This window comes from Corvus kubaryi, unplaced genomic scaffold, assembly GCF_017639235.1.
Source record: "Corvus kubaryi isolate FWS band 111438036 unplaced genomic scaffold, C.kubaryi_AGA036_p1.0 37334, whole genome shotgun sequence".
NCBI lineage: Eukaryota > Metazoa > Chordata > Aves > Passeriformes > Corvidae > Corvus > Corvus kubaryi.
Window position 1 is genome coordinate 24,839,310 of NW_024581108.1, and position 22,380 is coordinate 24,861,689.

At 49.4% G+C, this 22,380-nt stretch overlaps 1 protein-coding gene across 6 annotated transcripts in view; it reads left to right on the plus strand.

Annotated features, from left to right (window-relative positions):
• Positions 1-22,380, plus strand: part of PDE4B (phosphodiesterase 4B) — a 175,771-nt gene that overhangs the window by 115,833 nt on the left and 37,558 nt on the right. For all 6 annotated transcript variants that reach the window (XM_042030923.1, XM_042030924.1, XM_042030922.1 and 3 more), the window contains 4 exons: positions 932-1,126; positions 2,954-2,990; positions 3,079-3,149; positions 7,211-7,260. In XM_042030923.1, the coding sequence (XP_041886857.1) occupies positions 932-1,126; positions 2,954-2,990; positions 3,079-3,149; positions 7,211-7,260 (353 nt within the window). The remainder of the gene's footprint in view (positions 1-931; positions 1,127-2,953; positions 2,991-3,078; positions 3,150-7,210; positions 7,261-22,380) is intronic.

Consider the following 22,380-nt stretch of genomic DNA (forward strand, 5'->3'; position numbering starts at 1 on the left):
TTGCAGTGTTTACGAGGGGTGTCACTTGCTAGAGTGGCCAGGGTGACTTCAGCCGCAGGTTGCAGCAGCCAAGTTATGAAACCACAAGGAAGTGGGTGTAAAATGGAAAAGGACAGAAAGTTTAGTGCTTTTTTTTTTTTTGGTTTTTAAACAGCCCTTCATTTTGCAGCCCAGCTGTTTAAAATTCACTGAACTGATACCTTGAACGGCTAAAACACGATTTGGGCATCCAGCTCCCACAGCTGCCAAGTGCTCGCCCATCTTGCAGGATTTCAAAGGCTTGGCTCCAGGGCTGGGCTGGAGGGTGGTGTCACTTTGTGGTGTCTTTAGTCCCTGTTGTGCTTGTAAGGCTTGGAGTGAGGTTTGGCAAATTGAACCCCAGGGCTTGTGCAAACGGCCTTGAGGGTGGAGTGGGGTGTTTAAAACCATGGAATCCTGGAATGGTTTGGGTTGGGAGGGACCTTAAAGCCCATCCCATTCCAGGGACACTTTCCCCTGTCCCAGGCTGCTCCAAGCCCCAATGTCCAGCCTGGCCTTGGGCACTTCCAGGGATCCAGGGGCAGCTGCAGCTGCTCTGGGCACCCTGTGCCAGAGCCTCCCCACCCTCCCAGGGAAGAATTTCCCCGTCATGTCTCATCTAACCCTGCCCTCTTCAGCTGCTGTGTGGTCATGCTGAGAGCTGTGCTGAGCCGGGAGAAATTCATGCTGAAGGCAGCGTGAGGAGGCAGTGAGGACAGGAGCCTCCGGGTAAATGTTTACGGTCCCGCAGAGTCCTGCTTGCACGCAAGAGACGTGCCAGCGGGCGGCTCCGGTGACCGCAGGCGGTGACCGCAGGCCGGTGGTGACACGGTGTGAGCCGCGCTGAGGTGACACATGCCCTGATAGCCCTCCTGTGGCAGACGTGTGACACTCATCTGTGTTCCGTTCGCAGCTTCGATGTGGAAAATGGCCCGTCCCCAGGGCGCAGCCCGCTGGACCCGCAGGCCAGCTCCTCGTCAGGACTCGTCCTGCACACGACGTTCCCGGGCCACAGCCAGCGCCGGGAGTCGTTCCTGTACAGATCCGACAGCGACTATGACCTCTCACCAAAGACCATGTCCAGGAACTCCTCCCTCCCCAGTGAACAGTAAGCATCAATTCAGCTCGCATTTTACACTCTCTAAGAGCTTTCCGTGCTGCTCTCATCCTTAGAGCTCTGTTAGGAAGAGCTTATGGGTGGTACACACACATTTCGTAGCTGGAATGCACAAAACAGGTGCTGATCCAACATCCTCTCCCATCCTTCAAATATTCCCGTTTTCTCCAGAATTTAGCAAAAGAGCTTTCAAAGCCGTATGCTGGGATAATAGAGAAGTTGTGCTGTACTGTTATTTACAGGATTGCTGTTACTCCATCCTGTTTTGGGGGCTGTTCCCTAGAACTGAGTGGAAAACGAGCCGAGACAGATGGCTGAGCTCGAGAGGATCAGTGCCCACAGAGAGTCCTGGATTCCCAGCTCTTTATTTTGAAAGGCCCAATTTAAAGTTTTAAAGTGGCCATTAAGCGATAAAAAAAGTGCTCATAAAAAGAAGTTGAACTGTTGTGAAAGTTTTGTCACGGAATGGAAATCTGAATATTAGCCAGATCCATGAGAATTTGGCAAGAAAATATCCCTGCTGTGAGTTAAAATGGAGTAAATATTTATTGAAGGAACCACTTCAAATTATGCAAATAGTGTTTGGTGTAAACGGTGGGTTGTAACGATTCCCGGCAGTGTGCAGGGGTGGGGGAATCCCATAATTTCCCCCAAATTCATGGCTCTCTGCAGAAGTGTCCATCCACTGTGGGTGTCGAGGCTCTGTTAGCACTTGGGAGAGAGTCTCCATCAGTGTGGAGACAATTTTAATTAAGTTGTGGACTTAATAGCACTGATACCCGAGGCAGGACAAGGGGATGAGCTCTGTGGCAGCACAGCAGGGACAATTCCTCTTTGCAGGACACCTCTCCAAAGGGTCCTGTGGCAGCCAGGAGCCGACTCTGCTGCCCCCACTTAGTGAATCCTGTTATTGATTATGGGATCAATAATAGAACTGTCTACAACATTGCTCCTAAGAGTGCCTAAAGGGGCTCCAAAAGAGCTGGAGAGGGACTGGGGACAAGGAATGGAGGGACAGGACAAGGGGGAATGGCTTCCCACTGCCAGATGGATAGTTGGGATATTGGGAAGGAATTCTTGGCTGAGAGGGAGGTGAGGCCCTGGCACAGGGTGTCCAGAGCAGCTGGGGCTGCCCCTGGATCCCTGGCAGTGCCCAAGGCCAGGCTGGACATTGGGGCTGGGAGCAGCCTGGGACAGTGGGAGGTAGCCCATGGCAGGGGGTGACACTGGATGGGGTTTAAGCTCCCTTCCAACCCCAACGATTTGATGATTCTATCCTCTGCCATCTCTCAGTTAGGTGAATCATAAAGGATTTTCCATACACGCACAAGTACCGTATATAATACCAAAAAAAAAAAAAAAAAAAATTCCCTCTTATTGCTGGCAATGGTGTATTTTGCTCAGAACTTCTGCTCAAATCTTCCATGATGAAAACAGCCGGACAAAACCCGGCGTCTGAACAAGATTAAAGACTGCGACAGAGATCAACAAAAGCCAGGAAATTCAAAGGTGACCTTTCCCCGCACCACTACGGTTGGTTTTTTTCCGCCGCAGTGCAAGCGTGAGCCTTAACTTTTGAATTTCCTGGCTTTTATTGCCTGGCGTTCCCAGTCCTCACGCTCGCTCCCGCCGGTTGTTTTGGATATACACGGTGACCGTTCCATTAGGAACAAGTTTTTATGTGGTGTTAACTAAACGCTGCATGGGTTCATTCATGAGGAAAACCCCTTAGGGAAACCGCTCCTTCCCTGAGGTGAATTTCGCTGTTTGAAGGTAAATTTATGCAGAAATTTATACATTTTCTCCGTTTTTCCTTAGGCATGGTGACGACCTGATTGTCACACCTTTCGCCCAGGTAAGTTGGTGGCATATTGGCCTCTAAAATAGTTTTTATAAAGCACTTACGTGGAGAAGGTTGATGCCTGCGGTTTTGTCTCCCTCAGGTGTTGGCCAGCCTAAGAAGCGTGAGGAACAACTTCACACTCCTCACCAATTTACACGGCACCTCCAACAAGTAAGCCTGGCTTTTTAAGCTCCTTTCGTTCACGAGAGGAGCCGGCGGGGGCTGAGCAGGGGCGGCGGGGGCCGGGGGGCCGCGGTGCCTCAGGCTCCGCCATGGCCTCACGGCTCCGCCGCGTTCGCGCGGGACGCCAGGGGGCGCCATCTCCTCTCCCCTCATGGCGTCCGTCCCCTCAGCCCTTCGTCCCCTCGTCCCCTCATCGCTTTGTCCCCCCATCCCTTCATCCCCTTGTCACCTCATCCCTTCATCCCCTCCTCCCCTTGTCCCCTCATCCCCTCAGCCCTCAGGTCTTCCCTGAGGAGCGAGCGATGTGTTTTGGCTTTTGTGATGTCTACTGTGAATCATGGGGGCAGTTTGGGGCCTTGTGCCACAAAAAAAAATATTGAGGGGTTGGAGAGTAAGAAGGGGATGGATCTGGGGAAGGGTCTGGAGCACGAGGAGCAGCTGAGGGAGCTGGGAAAGGGGCTCAGCCTGGAGAAAAGAGGCTCAGGGGGGACCTTGTGGCTCTGCACAATTCCCTAACAGGAGGGGGCAGCCAGGAGGGAGTTGGACTCTGCTCCCAGGAAACAGGGACAGGATGAGAGGAGAAGGCCCCAGGTTGCACCAGAGGTGGTTTATTTGAATATCAGTAAGAGTTTCTTCCTTGAAAGGGCTGTCCACCCCTGGCACAGCTGCCCAGAGCAGGGGTGAGTCCCCATCCCTGGCGGGATTTAAAAGCCGTGTGAATCTGGCACTTGGGGACGTGGGGCAGTGGTGGCCTTGGCAGTGTTGGATTGGACTTGGTGATCTCTGCCAACCTAAACAATTCTGTGATCTTCATCACGTTGCCACCTTGGCTGTCCCAGGCGTTCCACAGGTGCCCAGCTCCGAGCAGAGGCATAATCTCTGTTCAAGCTATGGTCCTGCCCTGCATTTCCACCACTGCTTCCCAGAGCAATAATAATCCCAGAATTGTCCAAGTTGGAAGGGATCCAGCAGAATCAAGTCCAGCTCTTAACTGAATGGCCCATTCAGGGATGAAACTCGCAACCTTGGTGTTATCAGCACCAGGCTCTACCCAACTGAGCTGATCTCATGTGAGTTTTCAGGGCCAAAGGGCAGATGCCAAGGCAGGGGGCATCCCAAGTGTGAGGCTCTGGGGACAACAAGGATTTCCCAACAGAACTGGCAGCAGCATCCTGGAGCTCAACTCTGAGGGGGCTGACCAGAGAACTGAATCCCACATCACTTCCTTTGACACTGATTGCTCTGAATGAGGAAGGTGATGCACTCGGGAGGAGGATGTTGTTTTTTCTACCTGCTGAACAGGAGAAACCAAACAAACTCCTTTTTATGCCTTTGTCCGGAACCACCGCTTCCCTTTGGCTATTTATACTGAGCCAGTCATCGTCATCCCCTGGCCTGCTTTGCCCCAGGAGAGCTGTTTTGCCTCAAACCAACATCATTCATTCCTGGCGAGATCTGGTGTGCACCCACCCATCCCACTGATCCCACCCTGGGATCGGCAGGCGCTGCTCGCACCAAGCGTCCCACTGGCTCCAGAAGGGCAGGATGAGGTGCAGGTGTGAGTGGCATCACCTGGTGCCCACCACCAGCTCACAATCTTTATTTTACATAAAGCCCAGCATTTTATCCAGGAGTGAAGTTTTCCTCCTGTTGATTCCCATTGGCAATTTTGATGGGAAGGAACTGCTACATTCCAAGATGGAGGTTAGTGAAAAAACAGATGGCTTAAATATTCCTTTTTTTTAGGCTTTGCTTTTTTGGACAGCTCGGGCATTTTGGCAGTTCCTAATGAGGAATCTGAAACTGGACAGGGCCAGAAGGAAGTGAGGGCGTAACCTGTAGGACACAAAGGCATCTTACAGTGTTCTTTGGAAAACATTCCCAGATTTGACTGAGGTATAAAGTTGTTTGCCCGGCCAAAGTAAAAGTCATTAAATTTTTATACCATCCTATGGCAAACATCCCAGTCCGTGGCGGAATGTGCTTCCAGGTGCCGCGGAACTTCCCGCACAGTTTCCAAAGAGCTCTGCTGGGTTACAGCCATGCTGCCAGCTCATGATTTTATCATCTGTCTCATGATATGTGATATCTGACTTCAACTTCTGCTCTGGGGACCATGAGAATCTCAGCTTTTCTTTAACCCCTCCTCTCCACTCTTTTTTCCTCCTCCTCCTCCACCCCTCCTGGCCCAAGCAAGGAAAAAGAGGATGCTGTCCCACATATCTGCTGGAAAATATGAATGTTAAGGCCTGGAGGAAAAGAAAACAACTGGCAGTCATATTTTTTGGACTTTAACGTCAGGGTTCTTGAGGCAGTTTCCTGATTGGAAAAGAGGAGAGGATGATTAATGGGTTTGGAGTGCCCGAGTTTGGCAGTTGCAGCCCAGGACGCGGTCAGAAAGCATCCGGAGCCTGCTCCTTGTAATCCCCTGCGGCAGGAGGGAAGGAGCGGGCAGCGGGAGCCTTGTCCACTGGAGCACAGTGGTGGTTGAGAAGGGATCACATCTCCAATCCTGCACCCTGGCTGCCTGGAAAACAGGATGGGCACGGCCAGGACATGGATTTGAGGATGGCGGGAGCGGTGCCGGCTGTGGAGCGGGGAATACCCTAGAGAACAGCAGCTCATCCCTCCCCACCCCCCCAAAGTCATGTCTGTGCAGCTCAGGGTTTGGAGATCCCTGGAGCATGGATCCTTCGGTTCTGGGAGTGCTGCAGCCGTGGCGTGGCGTCCCTGTCGGGGAGTTTCTGTTTTTTAGAGATTTCAAGATCTGGCTTTTCAAAAAAGGCTCGGCAGAGGCAGGTCGGGGCACATTTGCAGGGAATTCAGCACCCAACGTGTGTGCCCTGTGCTGAACCCTTCAGAGAACCTGGGTCCTGCACATCCTGCCAGCACAGCCTTTGAATCGCAGGGAGGCTCCTGCTGGGAGCCGGCTGTGGAGCCCGCTGGGGCGGGAGTTGGGACGGAGGGCTGGAAGCAGGGCTGGAATTGCACTCCTTTCACGCAGACCTCACCTGGGCAGCGAGGCCTTCCCAGAACACTTCTGAAGAACCCCCCGGAGCTACAATTGCAGCACAATTGAGCCGCTCTGCCTGCTTTGATTCAAGCTTCAAAGGAGAGCTGGCAAATAATGGATGTTGCAGTTCAGTGGCTGACTCCAAAATTTGGGGTTAGGAAGGAGGTTGGCGAGGGGAGAGTGCGGGGAAATCTGGCTTCAGTTAAAATGGATCCGAAACTTCTTAGGGAAGCAGAAGCCCAAAGTTTCATTTTTGGTCAGCCTGAAGTACTGCAGTCAGTCCAAACTGAAGTATCTTGATTTTGGTATCAACTCTTTTAAATTCCTTTAAAAAACAAGTCTCTGATGATGGTTTCAGCTTGAAAAATTAACAGTTTTGTTTGGCAAGTCTCACAGGGAACTGTGTTGACATATGGAGAGGATCTGCACCTTTTTCCAGTCAGACCCTGTTGGCTTGACTTGAATCAATTTTTTCAAATAGGTTTTTGGCCCCTCCAAAATCCAGGAATTGCTGCTGAAATTGTTGCTCAGAGTCCAAAAAGTGTCCTTCAGCTGTTTCAGAGCTAAACAATAGTGACTGCAGCATCTTCTTCCTCGCTTCAGGAGCAATTCCAGTGTTAACTGGAAGATACAAAGACACATTTCTGACCTTACCTGTGGCGCTGCCTTGCAGCAGTTTGACATCACTTCAGGGTCCGTTCCAGACTCTGTAGGGAAAAGCTTTGTGGGAAAAGGCCTTGACCATGGGGGAGCCACCAGAGCCTGGCCCTTGCTGCCTTCTGGCAGATTTTGAGCAGAACGTTGCAAAGGCAGCATGGGATGGTGGCACATTTCTCCTCATTTCCAGCTCATGGGACAGGCAGGGAACAGCCATCTCTGGCTCTTCCTAACACATCGATCAATACTGCTCAACAAATCATTGTGAAGTGTTTGGGTTTCTCTGGGAGAATGAAAAAGGATTTTTAACTGAGGGAGCTGGCAGGGTTTGGAAGGATGAAATCCTACCTATTGACAGAGTATTCTTTATCCCTCTTAGGAGATCTCCAGCCACGAGTCAACCCCCTGTCTCCAGAGTGAATCTGCAAGGTACGTGTGGGATTTGGGAATCGGCTGCCAGGCCAAATGCACACAACATTCATTGCACAGTTCTGCTCACAGCTGCTTCTCTGCCCCCTCCCCGGTGCAATTCTGGGTTCCTCCTGCAAAACCAATAGGAGAGAACTATCAGGCTCCAAATGTTGTTATTTTAATTGTTTGGTTTGGGGTTTCTACTGGTATATTAGCACAGGAGATGAACATGATTTTGGTTTGATAGTCATGGCCACAGTGGCTGCTGTTCTTGTGAGTCCCTGTGTGCACAGGCCTGGACAAGCCCCAGCCTACGAGCCTTGAACAGGCTCAGACACAGCTGGATCTTTTTTTTATTCTGTTTATTTCAGTTTGTTTCCATGTAATCTGTGTACTCAAACCTTTCCTGGGTGAGACTTCCTTGGCTTCCTGCTGGGAAGGGGGTGTCATGGCAAGGTGGGGTGGGCAGCACTGGGAGGGCTGCTCGGGCAGGGGGAAGGATGAGGGTGAGCAGCAGAAGCTGATTACTTAGGACAGGTTTATTCATTTCAACAGCTGGGTTTAGCCAAGCTGAGGGTCTGTAGAACCCCTCTCAGGATCAGAGCTGGCCCTATTTGCACTAATCCAAAGGTTGCTCCAGAGAGAAGGAGATAAGATTTGGAGCAGTGCCCATTTGTAAGGTTTTATCTCGGCCTCTCCAGTAATTACATGCTTGGAGGGACTAATAAAGCTTAATTTTTACAGCGTGTGAAGCCTGGATAGCTATCATTTCCTTTCCTGCTGTGTGTTATTTGCTCTCAAGGGACACACAGAGTCCTGGACACTTCCAGATTAGGTTCCTCCAAAATTGTTAATGGGAGGTGGAAACCTCTGATGCAAAAACAAAACTGGACAACACAAACTCCTTGTCTTGCTGTCAGAGCCAGCAGGAATGCAGCTCATCACCTGAATTAAAGTTGGGTCTAGCAAGGCTTTGAATTTGTGCCTGTGTGAAAAAAAAAAATCATGGAAAATTTCCTAGGCTTTCCACAGATCTGTTTATGTAAGTCAGAGAATCTAATAATGAGGAGAGAATGCCCTTCCAGGAATTTTTAGGTTCATTTTCTTAACACTTTCCGTGGAAAAAATTGCTCTCAACTTTTTAACACTTCGGGGATATTTTTCTACAGTATTTCCAATGTGAGCTGTAGAACACTTGGTACTTTTTAGCTGATCCAAGCTTCTAATGCTGGGAATACATGAAAATTCCTTTTGGAATGAAGTGTTTGACACACAAAATTGTAGAGCAAGTTTTGTGTTACCATGGAGAAGTTGGATTTGTAGCCCCTCAAGTAAATGGGTTTTTAACCACAAATCTTAGCTGCTTTTAAGTGAAACCTTCAAATAAAATTTTAAGAAGTGAGTTGGATCATTGCAATTTAAGTAAATCGTGACACTTTGTGGGTAGGAAGGAGATGCATTTTTGAGATTAATAAGAATGACGTTATTTCGTACGTCAAACCAGCCAATATTGGCATTATTGGTAGAAAATCCCGGGATCCTTGGTTAAATTCAGGTGATTGCCTTCCTCTGTCTCTTCACAGCCACTGTCACACTCTGTAACTCCTTTCCAGGCAGCAGAAAAAAATCACAACCCTTGACTTTCTAAGGAAGTTTCCATGTAAATGCAGCAAGAACAGAGATTTTTAAGGAATTTTTTTCAGTGTTTGCACCTTTTTTTTTATCCTTGGTGGCTTCTGCTTTGGAAATTATGGACAGAAGGAGAGATTTTCCTATCAGAACCCTTGCGATTCTGTGCCAGTGGCTGAGAGGATGCAGAGTGTTTTTCCTGAAGGTTTTGCAGAAGGAAGCAGTCGTGTTTTGATTGGGACTAGGCTGCCTCACATCTCTCTAGATGAAAGACTGTGTTTGGAATGAACTGGGTTTAGATTCTCTAGATTTGTTGAAGCTTGGAATTTGATTTTAACCCTCCAGTGTCACCCATTGATTCATGGCTTTACCACAATCCATTGACATCACTGTGAGCATCTCATGGATGTCTCCTTTGATTTGTCATTAGTGGGGTGATTTATATCCTGTTCTGAGAAGTACAGAACCCAGGGTTTAAAGCAAACAAGCCTGCATTAATAAAATTACCCCGGAGGGAGGCAAATTATATCCAGCATTTGCACTGCAAGGAATACATGCCAGCTGTTTAGTCCAGCTGGAATATTCCAGGATTTTCCAAGCAGCAACAGCCAAATTTATTGCTGGTGTTGCATCACTAAGGACCCAGGCCCGTGGTGAAATAAATGAGCTGTGGTGAAATGAGGGAATTCTTTTTTGCTTTCATTTTCTTCAAAGTAGGAAAACTTCTGGCCGGGTTTTTCCTGGGACAAAGGGCTTTGAAAGGCACTGCTGGTGTCACCATGAATTTCAGAGCTTTCTTAACCTTGCAAGCACAGCCAGAGAAGGAAGGGGAATATGGATTGAACATCCTGTGTTTTGTCCTTGGTATCAGCTGAAGTAAATCTGGCAGATTTTTCCTGTTATTTTGTTATAACTGCAGCTCACAGGAACGCACAAAATCACTTTTATGAATTAACTGAGAAACCATCACGTGGAAATACAAAGCCATAGCAGAAGTCCATCAATCCCTAATTATCTGGTGAGGCCGCAGCTGGGCAGGATGATGGGAATGCTGTGGGGTTCCTACGTGGCATGTGGCATCCCCAGCAGCTGTGCAGGGCCGGGGCAGGAGCGGTGCTGCTCAGCCACGTCTGGGTTACAGAAACAATGAGGGACACAGTGTCACACAGTGTCCCTGACGGTTCTTTCTCCTGATGTTTCTTTCTGCTGTTTCCCTTTGTTTCTGCTGAGCGTGGCCTCTGCCACAGTTACTTTGGGTGACCTTTGTGCCACCTTGGGCTCAGGAATCCATCCGCGCCTTCCCTTCTCCATCCAGTTCTGCCCTCCCCTGGCCCCAGCGAAATGTCTGCAGTTCCTACCCAATGATTCAACCAATAACATCTTTAACCAGCAACAATTCTGGCTTTCCCTGCTTGGTTTTGTTCCTTCTTCCATATTTATTCCCTTCAGTGACCCTTATTCCCTCTGAATTAAATCGCCTTTTGCTGGCTGCCACCATCAGTCGAAGCTTCACGTTCTTCCACAAATTTAGTACAAACTTTTCCCAGTCTGTTTGGCCCCTGTGCCACACCATCAATCCTGGGAGGGACAGTGTTTTCCCATTCCTGTTTGATCCACTGCCACATTTAATGTCATCAGTGGTGACAGGAGCAAAGCACAGAGTTATGGATCAAACAGCACCAGGTTCTTCCCAGGCTGTAGGGGGTTTGCAGAGACTCTTCTCAGGAGCCCCTTGGATACTCTCAGCACTCAGTAATGACAGTTCTCCTCACAATTAATGATAAAATATCGCTGATCTGCCTGCAATATTTTATTGCAGCCCCAGGCTTGGGGGGTGTAGCCCTTTGGGATATTCACCCACAGCATTTCAGGGCTCACGGGATTAAAGCTTTGTTCAAATTCCTCTCTGGGGATGGGAGGGAAGGATCGGTGTTTTTCTTGCTTGTGCCTTAGCTCTGCTTTCCTGTACCTCGGCACGTTTGTCTGCACCTCTCACATGCCTTTACACGACCTCCAAACTCGTACTCTTTCATTTTTCCTGTGGGTGTAGGATGTACACAGACTCGTGCACGAACCTTTGTATAAAGCATAAACAAAGACTGGATAATGCTTGTGCTACTGAGAGCCCCAACTTTTTGTAGGAGTTAAGGAGCCTTGTGCATCCAAGTGAGCTCTGGGTTACAAATATCTCTGAGTCCCGGGTAATTAGCACAGAGCTGCTGCTCTTGCACCATCCTCCTCTGCTTGGCACGTGGGGAATGGCTCTGGGCACACACAGAGTAGAGGATTCATTTTGAAATTCTGTTTCTTTGCTGGGAGTTTGGCTGAAGATTTGACCTTTTGATTTGGAGAGCGATTGTAAAAGTCAAGTGGTTGTGGTGCTTTGGGCTTTTACGGGAGTTCAGAGGAAGCGCGTGTTCCTGAGCAGCTGAGCTCAGAGTAACTGGCTGTGTGCACAAATGGAGGCTTGTTAGCACCTACAGATACGATTTTTAAAGGATGCAGTGCTAGCACGAGGCAGATTATTCAGGAACTAAACAAAACCGTGTAAGAAATCAGGTAGATAATGAGCTTAATGACGCGACTAAACGAGGGCTGGTGAGTGCTGAAGCGATTCTTGCTGCTTGTCAGGTTAAAAGAGCGTTTCAAAGCGATTTTTAGAGTGGGGCTGATGCAGCTCCAGCCTGCACGGGGCCATCCCGAGACTCTTCCCGGCTTTCTGGGGGGAGTTCATTCCCGCTGGAGTCCGTTCCGCGTGTTGCGCCTGCCTGCCTCGAACACACCCCCCGAAAGTTGGACTCATGCATCTTAGTAAGTATTTCAGTTATGCTATTGACGTCAATGCAGTCATTAAATAGATTGCCGGCCCTCCCAGCGGCGAACCTGTGCCAAAGACCTAGAGGCAGACACATTTTAAAAGAAGAACATCAGGTTTGCTTTTAGCGTTTGGAGAGAATAAGGGAAAAGTTTCTTCTGAAGTCGCCCTTTGCAATAAGGGTGGTTTTTTGCTTCATTTTCTAAGGCTCATTTTCGGTGAGGATAATTGCTGTGTTTTATTGAACACACGTTTGTGATGTTGCTGTGTGCATAAACAGCTCCAAAAGAGACTAAAAAGTCATTTTTGCGACCGGCTCTGGCTGACAAGTGACACTTGTTTCAGGTCCCCTGGCTAGATTTATTTGTGTATCAAGTGACAGGAGGCACTCAGGCAAACCTGCTTAGCCTTTGACTCCCGAAATTCTGCCAGGATTGATTTCATGACATCTATATAAGAAAATAGCCTTCATTTCTCCTCGGCAGGCTCTGAAGACACACAAGCTAATCATGACTCCATAGCAACGGATAAAAACTGTTTTCCCCTCCGCCCCACCTGTGGATGTCACATGAAGATGCTCCACGTGCTGCTGCCATCAAGAGCCTGTCACTCCCCGGGGCCAGCTGCCTCCTGCAGCCGTGGGTGAGCGGGACTCCCTGAGCATTCCCACTGTCCTGCTGTATTCCCGAGGCAGGCTGGGCTGCCCGAGACAGTCGTTCACCCCCTGTAGGAGATACCCAGGGCTGGAGGCAGCTCTGGGCGTGCAGGTCCCTTCGCCTGGTCAGGAATGGCTCTGGACAGAGGCTCCCGAGGGGCTGGGAGCTGAGCCCTGAGGACACACATCCTCAGGCAGGGGCAGGAAGCAGCTTTGCTTTGCCAGGAGGAGCAGGTATGTTGTGTTTTGAAGAGGTCACAGAGCCAAACCTCTAGGTTTTGGTGCGGTTGTCATTTCACTGATGATCCCACCCGCAGCTACGTAGGATAAAGCATCAGTCCAGACCGGGTTATTAAAAGGGCTTTATCTGATGGGTGGCTTCTTTCGGAGTGACCCAGGCAGCTGCAGCCCCACGGTGGCGGTGCCGGGACCTTCGGGGTGGCACGGCCGCGTTGTGTCCCTGACTCCACTCTGCTCTTTAGGGCCGGGTCAGGCCCTGGCGGCTCCGCTCCGCTCCCGTCCGCTGCATTGCGCAAGGGCTCTGCGGAGACAATTGGGCTCTGCCATCGCTGATATCAGAGCTGATAAAATCTGTGTCTCTTTTGTTTGCTGCACAGAATGATCAGGGCTGCTGGGGGGAGATTTTGACAGCGCAGTCCTCAGCACCCTGAATCAGTTCCAGATGAGAATGAGAGATGTGTCCTCGGTCAGAGGGAAAAACAACCCAAACCAAACCACCCAAACCAAACCTCTGGCAGGCTAGGTTACTGTTTAGGTCGCGGGGCACAGTCTGTGCATGCCTTAGGGATGAGCAGCGTCCTTCACTGCCCCACTGCTTGAGCCCCTTCCATGTCACAGCAGTTCCAGGTATCCCTGTTTGGGGAGCCGGAGAGAGCTCCCCAAAGCTCTCAGCAGCAGCTCGGCTCCACAGCTCTGTAGAAGTTTCTCCTTCCTCCCCGAGGCTGAGCTCAGTGCACAGCGTTGTGTTCCCAGCACAGCCGGCCACGGCAGTGGGAGAGGCTGCATCCAAAATCTGTGTGGAGACATTCCCAGGGAAACGCACTGCTCAAATCCCAGAGCCGGCCCCAATGGCCAGACCTTTGTCTTCCTGCAGGATCTGATTCCCAGTGGAAATTGCTTTCTTCTTGTGTTTTTTAAAAAGTGTTTCCGACGTTGTGTTCTGATTCTCAGCAGCCAAATCGTTTGGTTCATAGTTGGGCAGGAATTCCCAAATGTTTTTTTTGTATTTATTAGTCTTGGTGGGAGCAGGGGTTAGTTCCAGGTTGGAGGGGAATATACAGAGGGGAAAGAGCTGTTCCTGATGGACAGAATTGGAATTTGCTGTCCTTGGCAGGGACATTCTGCCCACCAAACTTAACTCTACAATCAAGGTAGATTAAAATCAAGGTAGAATTAAAAGAGGGAGCAAAGGGTTGCTCTGGAACTTTCCCCCCTATTCCATATGGAATTGCATCCATTGTGATTCACACTCAGCAGTTGCCAAACAATGACACTGAACAATGAACATATTGATTGTTTCGATGTTCAAATCAGCCAGAACTGTTCTGGTTTTATCACCAGTTTCATCTCCTGATGGACTAAAAATGATTTCTGTAGCCAGGCAAGATGTGCTAATTACTGTAACCATCATTGTGCAACCGGGCAGGAATGTTACACCAAGAGTTAATGAAACATTTCATTGTAATATTTGCTCTAAGAAGTGCCTGTAAATGACAGCCTTAAGGATGCTATAATTGCAATACCTGTTTTGACAGAAAGGAAACAGCTGTTAATTATTTATGGTTATTAATCAAACCTGTCAGTTTATTCAAAGTTCATTCAGTTCACTGTAAATATGTATGATTACCAACATTTAAATGTTTTAAGCAGTAGCCTTTTAAAACTATTTAAATACACCTCTCCCTGTGGGATATATTCTCACATCTAAAGGTTGCATTGATTGGCTTTGCTGTGCACTCAAGCACCGAATCATTTTAGGAATTCAGGATAAAAACCCCTCCAAAATCCTGCAGGGTGTTGATTTGACAATTAATATCTTTTGATTTTGTAATCAGGACTGTGCCTCTGGAAGTGACAAACATGAGCCAGGAGCAGGATCTGACCCAAGGTTCGGGTATTTGCTGAGATCCACGGTCCATTATTCGGTGCTAAGGAACTCCATGGTTAAAGGGAATTTTAAAGGAACTGTGCATTTTAATGTAGATATTCCAGTATAAATATCCTGCTGTCAGAAATCTCCCTTTCCAGGAGCAAATTAATCATCTGTGCATGCTAAACTCCTCCACCACACCTTCACACTCTTCAAAAGCTTTCTGAAACAGACTTTTTCCCTGTACCTCAAAGCCTCCAGGTTCCAAGCATTTGGAGAGAGGCTTTGGATGCAGCTTGCCAAGTCCCTTGGAGCATATTCCAGACACCCCAATGTTTTCATTCCAAGTGAGTTGAATCCAGTCAGACCTTTCATGCCTCAAGCGTGTGTTTAGGGAGGTTTGACAAGCTTAGCACTTCATCGCAAAATGCTTCTGAAATGTCACATTTTACAAGCAATGTCTTTTTCTTTAAATACCATATATTAGGCTGACAAAAGCAGGAGCTGGTCAGAGCAATCTTTGTGTTCTCTGAAAAACCAGGGGAGAATTCTGGAAAGTGGAAAAGCCAGCCTGTTTTCCTGTACGTCTTCCCTCCCTCTCTGCCTCACTCCCTGCATAAATTTTACAAGAAGTGACCCAAAATCATGTCCCTGCTCTTACTGACTCAAGAACAGGACGTTTGGATCCATGCTGGGAGCATTTGTGCTGGTCTGGGACAGCCCAGGAGGATGTGGGATAATGGCTGTTTCATGGGGATTGTCACTGAGCACAGCATGGGGCCAGTCCTGCTCAGAAAATTCCAAGAATAAACACACACGAGTGCAGGGTTTGTTGCAAATGGATTTCGCTGGCATTGGACAGCTGTGAAATGTTTTCCTCCCTTTTCTTCCCAAAGATCCTCTTGAAGAAGAGAATTCCAGGGAGAAGTTTCCAGTTGAACTGGAGTGTTTCTGGTTTAGACTTTATGGGACATGCTCCCCATCCAGCTCCTCCTCAAATACTGCAGGGCCTTCATCTGAATCCCAGCTCTTTGGACAGGGTATTTCCCAAAATTCCTGTTGCTGAACTGTTTGCACCTTCCTGGGTTTCAGCTCTATTGCATGGAGCTTTTCACCATTTCCATCCCCTTCCAGTGGGAAGGTCCTGTGCAGGTAAAAGCCAAAAAGCTGCTCCCCACCCTCTCCAGATCAGGAAGGAGGAACGTGAGCAGAGATGATGCTCACACCACGTTTTCCAGCAGCAGCTGCTCCCTCTTTTGTAACACTTCCAGATGTGGCTGCAAGTGCTGCTGGAACAGCTCCTGGTGCACATTGCCTCGAGTGGGGAGTCGTGTGCTGCCTAAAATCCACAGAAATTGTGTGGATTGTGCTGAATTTACTGCGCTGAATTAATGACAGCGTGAGTGACAGTGCAGAGACCTTGGCCAAGGCTGACACGAGGTGCCTCTTGTGCTGCTAAATGTAAGAACTTCTGGAAGGTGCCCCAGAGTATAAGACTTAGAGCAGGAAAAGTAACCCCTGGGATAATCCCCTGCAGGCCAAGCCATAGCTGACCTTCAGTGGGGAACATTTCCATTTCCATGTCCGTTCAATCTGATATTTGAGCTGGGATTGTTAATAAGAGGTGCTTTTAATGCTGACATTTTGATTTCCTTGAACTCAGATCGAGGTGCTTAAATGAATGTATTTTTGAGGGCTTTAATCAAATGGTTTTTGAGAGTGAAAGGCTGTTCTTACCTCTGCTGGCTGCAGCCATCTGGGGAGTGGTTACACTTTCAAGTCTGCCTGTCATTACTGGGCCAGGTTTGTCCCCATCTGCCCCTTCCAGGCATCTCTGTGGTGTAAACAACCTCATTTGGGTCAGGACTGACCCCAGGTTTAAGGAATGTCGTCATACAGGACTCAGACCCTCACATTTGGCTAAAATAGTCCAGATATAGAAAAAACCCTATAAATAAATTAATATCTGGTGTTCTGTAATATCAAATTCTGATCATGGATAACCAGGGAATGAATCTGATGTAGTTTCCCTGGTAATTTCAGAGAAAATATGGTCCCATGTCCCAAACACCCCTTTTAAAATGCCAGGGTGTGCTGGCCTCAGCTCACAGGTGGAGATCAGCACGTGCAAGGTTTAATATGGAACATTAAAAGCTGTCAAAACAAATGATGCTGCTTTGTAGGATCCTGCCATCTCCCTCTTCCTCCCCACCCCATTCCCCGTGGGACTCACTCCGTGATTTTCAGCAGATTATTCCAAAAGCTCTACGTGCACTTGGGGAAACAGAAAGGCCAGTGAGTCACAAGCTGTGCACAGAGGGAGATGAATACCCAGGATTAGCACAGGGATGTTTTAGCTCTGCTGTCAGCCACTGAGGAGTTGGAGTTTGGGACTTGAGGCTCACCCCAAAATCAGAGTTACGGTGTGGGAGTGGCAAAAGCTGTGTGTTTTGGGGAGCCACCACAGAGCTCTCTGGCTTCACATGCAAAACATTCTGCATTTTTAAAAGCTGTAGGATTGTGGATTAGGAAACAGCTTTTAATTGCCGTGCTGTGAGATTGTCCGAGCTCTCTGTGCTGGTTCTGCTCCCTGACTTCGCGCCGTGTCCCGCGCTGCAATCCCAGATCCGCCGATAGCGCTGACTCACGGCTTCACCTCACAACCCACTAGGTCCGAACAGGCCATTTTTTGCAACATTCTGCATTCTTGGGTGACTCTGCTCCGTGCAGATATCCCTGCATTTCAGCTGGGGGATGACAGTCCCAGGCATCTCGGTGAGAGGCAAACCGAGGGCACAGAGTTCAGCTGAGGTGAATCGGCGAGGTTGACATTTCCCCTTGGGTACACAAAATATCTATTGGAGGAAAACAGATTAAAATTCCAAACTATAGCAGGTTTTTAAGCTGCCATCCTAAAGGATAATGCTTTCAAGTAATTATGCTTAGCCATAAAAAAACCCACTGTTTCATTATGTTTTATAATTAATATCATTGAAATGCTCACTCATAATGTAAAGGGTGACTTTATGTCCTGTCTTTCCATCATGGCTTGAGCAAGGCATGGGGACACAGAGGGTGCTATGTGTCCTAAAGAATTCCTATGGATTATAGCTGGGATGCTTCCAGAAACACACTCTTAACTTTCATATTGAAAACCTCCAGGAAATTAAATTGAGAGGAAATAAAGGACAATTTAGTGTTAAACTGTGACCTTTTAACCTTCCCAGGAGCCAAGGAAGCTGATTTAAACAGGTCTAACATTTTACTCACGTGGCTGAGGTGATGTGGGCAGCCTTGCTCTGACCCTTGTTTAACACTTCTGAATAATTTTCCTCTTGAAGAGCTAAGGATTGTTAATAAACTTTGTCTTTGCATCCAATACCAGTGGCCAAGTGGAGCTTTTCAGGTAGATCCAGCACCGTGCTTTGAACTTCCAGGATTCATCCCTGAGGTTCCTTCTCCATTTCCTACTCCAGCATTTGTTTCACTACAAAGGACTTTCACTCTTGACAGACTCTTTAGACCATCTATTTTACTGTCTCCAGGTTAACCCCGTTCAGAACCCAGTTTAATAGCTCCAGACAGGTCTGGGGATGAAAGCAACACCTGGGTTCGGGGGCAGATGCAAGCGAGGACCTTTCTGCTCATGGTTTGCCAAACTCTTGTGAAACAGAGCACAATTAATCCTCTGCACCTCTCAGACTCTGGGGTTGTTTTTCCTCTGGTTGAACTCAGATCGTTGCTGTGTGGTCTGGCTGAGGAGTTCCTTCCGTGCCGTGGGCCTCTTGTGAAAGTCAGCTTTCAGGTTTCAGAGGAGGAGTTTTTGGGGCGGCTGCAGGGGTGCAGGAGGTGTTTTTGCACAGATGTGAGGATGGAGGAGTTGGGGATGGGGAGAGCCCCTCTCCAGCAGGGCCAGCTCCCAGTAGGAATCCTCGGCCGGGCTGTGGCTGAGCCAGCTCCAGAGCCGGAAGCCGTCCAGCCACAACAGCCCAGGATGGTGCCCCACCTAATTAAGGCTGTTGAAAGGCAGGGCTAATTAGTTTAGGTGGAGCACCTCGTTAGCACAAGGATGTTGCTTCCAGGATCCAAGTTGGTTTCCCTGCACGTGTGAGCTCCCCAGCGCTCCCGGAGCCGGCCCACATGGAGCAAATGAGATAATGCAGTGCCCAGGTAAATCCTAGGTGGGTACCGAGGTCATTGCATCATCATATCCTGAGTTTTCCAGGGCTTTCTCACACTCCTGCACTCACGTGTGCTCGGGAAGAAAACACTTCTGCTCACACAGTAAAATGTTCTTGCTGTGACCCAGCCTGGCCTCGTTTAGTTAGAGAAACAAAAACACAGTGTGGGCACACTGTGATTTGCAGGAAGCTGGGATTGGGATTTGAAATCCTCAGGCTCAGCTCCGGGGCTGGGCTGGAGGCTTCCTTCCCATCCAAGATAATGGACATCTCCATCCCAGCCTGCAGCTCTCTGGGCTCTTTTCACTGCTCTTCGAGGACTGTGTGGAGTAAAGGTGTGATGGGGATTCACTGAATTTAAAAATTCATCATGACCTTGGAAATTCTGTCTTCAGAAATGTGTTCAAAGTGTGTTAAATTCCCTACAAAATCATCCCCAGTGTTCTCCTTGCAGCTCCCTCCCTTGTGTGCACTGTCCATCTTCTGCACTCATTGTTAGACCCTGAGTAGGAGAATTCCTCTCTTGCTTCCTATTTTTCCTCCTGTCTTGTGATTAAGGCAAGAGTCCTACACGGCAACGAGGAATCAGTGTGGTCAGTAAGAGGATAACGTGCCAAACCCTGAGATAAAGTTGGAACTGAGGAATCTTTCCCGTTCATTCGACAGGCCAAGATTAGATTCTGCCCCTCTTGCCATTTCTGCTTCTCCCTCTCGGTGAACCGGGGAATTCCTACTATGCAGGCAAATCCCGTTCCCAGATTCCCCGGTGATGGCGCTGCTAAGTGACATCTGACAGGATGCTTCCTGCATTTTGTTACTTCCATTTGGCACCATAAAAGCACTGTCACTTACCGCTCTGATTTGTGGCACCTCTGCTGCATTGTTCCCTCCGGGGGGAAGGACAGTGGGAAACGGGATTGCCTTGTGGTAAAACGCTCCATCCCACCCTACAGGAGATGCTATCTCCAGTCGAAATCCTTCCTCAGAACGTCTCCAGTTCTCCTTCCTCGTTAGCATTTCAGATTAAACCTCTAGGATTATCTCCACATCAGAAATTACCTCTCTGGGAAGCTTCATCAACTTCTATCAGCCACCTTTAGGTGTTCTTGGTGTTCACGCCTCGTTTTTTCACCTCATTGTCATGCAGAAGGTGCAGTGGAGCTTTGCTTTGGGAATCTGGAGCTTTCATCTCTTCCTGTAGCATCTTCAAAGCTGAGCTTTACGCGGCTGACGTAGAGTTGGACACATTAAAACACACAAAATAGATATAAAAGTGCCTTTTTAGTTTAATTCAGGACCAAGACGTTTTATTAGCTGGTCCTTTCCAAGTGTTCCCAATGCTCTGTTGGAGATGTTAGTGTTGTTTGTTCATTGTGTGGCAATGAAGATTCCTGGTGATATATCTTCTGCAGTGCCCATTGAAGCTCAGGTCCTTCACTCCCAGCAACATCTGGGACATCCAGATCTCGGAAAGACAATACTTGAGTAGCCTCATCTCTACATTCTTCAGTCTGTTCTTAAGGTGTCTGGGGGGGTATCCCAGGGTGTCCCTGAAAAACTACAGCTGGAGCCCCAGTGGGCTCTGTCGGTTCAGAGCTTCGGTTTGTGGTGCTTGGCCAGGCACTGATCCAGCTGGCCTTATCCAAGGTGATGTCCCGGCTCCTGGCTGCCTCTTCCATGTCATCCTCCTCTCCCAGAAGGAGCCTTCCCATCCTCTCCCAGAAGGGGCCATGCTGCTGGCACTCTCAGTGCCCTGCTGCCCACCCAGGGGGACCCTGACCACTGCCACTGAAGGACTGGCTCCAATGGGAAGCACCGTTCCCGCCAAGCCTGGCCAAACCGGGGACTTCTCCAGCTCCGGAGATAACCAGCTGCAGTCGCCGTGCTGTGCCCTAACTGCAGAGCAATCCTGGTTCCTCTAACAGTCAGTGGGCTGGCAGTGAGCTGCCAGCCCGTGGTGGCCTCAGTGACCCGATTCTCATGACCTGGGTGGTGATCCACCACCCCAACCAGTACTGGTGGGTACAGTCAGGACTCCGCAGGTTTGTCCAGTTCTGCCCTAACCGGCTTCCTCGGGGCTTGGCTCCCGCTCTGGGCTGACCTCTTGGGATGAGCTCCCTGGAAATGCTTCAGTTCTGCTTCCAAACCACGGCTGGGCCCCCATGACTGATGTCCTGCTGTGCACCCTGGAGTGGGTTAAGGAGCTGGGATCAAACTGGGACTGGCCAGCACCAGGGCTCTGCAAGGACTCCTTTGTTTGCTGCCCAGGCCTTCCACTCCTGCTGGCTCTCAAGACTGGCTGTCATTGCAATAAGATTCATTTCACCTCACTTCAGCCACCTAAAAATTACAGACCAATCTTAAGTGATGGCTGCTTTTTGAAGAAAACCTAGTGTGAGCTCGGGAGCAAACCATCCTGTTGTGTAGGGAGATCAGGAATTTCAGTGGAAGCCAACTCGGTGAAGCAAGGAGCTTCTCCGAGAGTCAAAATGCAACAAGAGAGCAGGCAAAGAGTGAGAAAAACTGGGAACAAGGGAGGCATGGAAAACTTTGGGCATGTGGGGTGAGTTGGCCTGACCAAAGGCTGATGGAGCTGTGAGTGGTGAGGGGACTCCAGTGTGGGTATGGAGTAGGGAAAGAAAATCCAGAAAAAAGTGTTGGTCCCTGGGTGAAGCAACCTAATGATAACTGGTACTGGAAAGGCCAAAATACTCAGTGGTTTTTTTGTCTCAGTCTTCATCCCCCAACCTGCTTGAGAGGATAAGGGATGGAGGACAATGAGGGAGCAGTGAGTTAGGGACAGCCTAGAGGAGGTGGAGGTGTCCAAGTCCACATCATTGGATAAGGGTCAGAGCTGTGAGGTCAATGTGAGTTGCTCATGAAAATTGTGGTGCATAGAAAGGTCTGTGACAACGGGAAAAAGGTGCATCTTTGAGAAAGGTGGAGCGGATTTGGGGAACTATGGACCAGTCAGACTCTTCTCCTCACCAAGAGGTCACGGAGGGTGTCCAGGAGTCTATTTCCAAACACTAGAAAGACAAGAAAGAAAATTGGGAATGGTAGATGCAGACTTGCCAAAGATACTGTGTTGCAAAGGCCCAACCTCCTCCTGCAAGGGCTGGAGGGTGGCCTGGCCCTGGGGCCATGGAGGGCCGTGGGTGGGTGTGCAGGGAGCACTTTGGCACCACTTCCCACAGCATTCCCACATGGCAGCTGCTGACAGGGCTGGATATTGCTGGACACCAGGCTGCAGGGTGGGGATGAAGGCTGTGTGTCCAGTTGGTGGCTGCTGACAGGGAGGCTGTGGTGTGTCCAGCGGTGCCCTGCAGCTACTCAGGCATCAGGCTGGCGCTGGGGCTCAGCTGGCGTGGTCCTGCTGCGGGTGGGAGGCTGGGACAGGTGACCTCTGGGGGCCCCTTCCCGTGGCTGGGGCAGAGAGCGACAGCACCTCCGGAGGATGATCCAGCCCATCCCAGGGTGCTGAGAATAGACCAGGATCACCCCTTGGAGCTCCTAGCCACTTTCCACTGCTGCGTGGGGAGCTTAGGTGATTAACTTTGGGCTGGCTAAAGATAGCCCAGCTGGGCCCCCCACGGCAGTGGCATTTCTGCAGGCGAAGATTCCTGCTCAGATTACCCCGCAGCTGGCCCGGGGCTCCGAGCTCGGGCTCGCTGTTGACTCAGAAACATCACTGCTACTATGGCACTGAGCGGCTGCCCAGCTCTGCTGCTCTTCTGGCCCAGCCGAG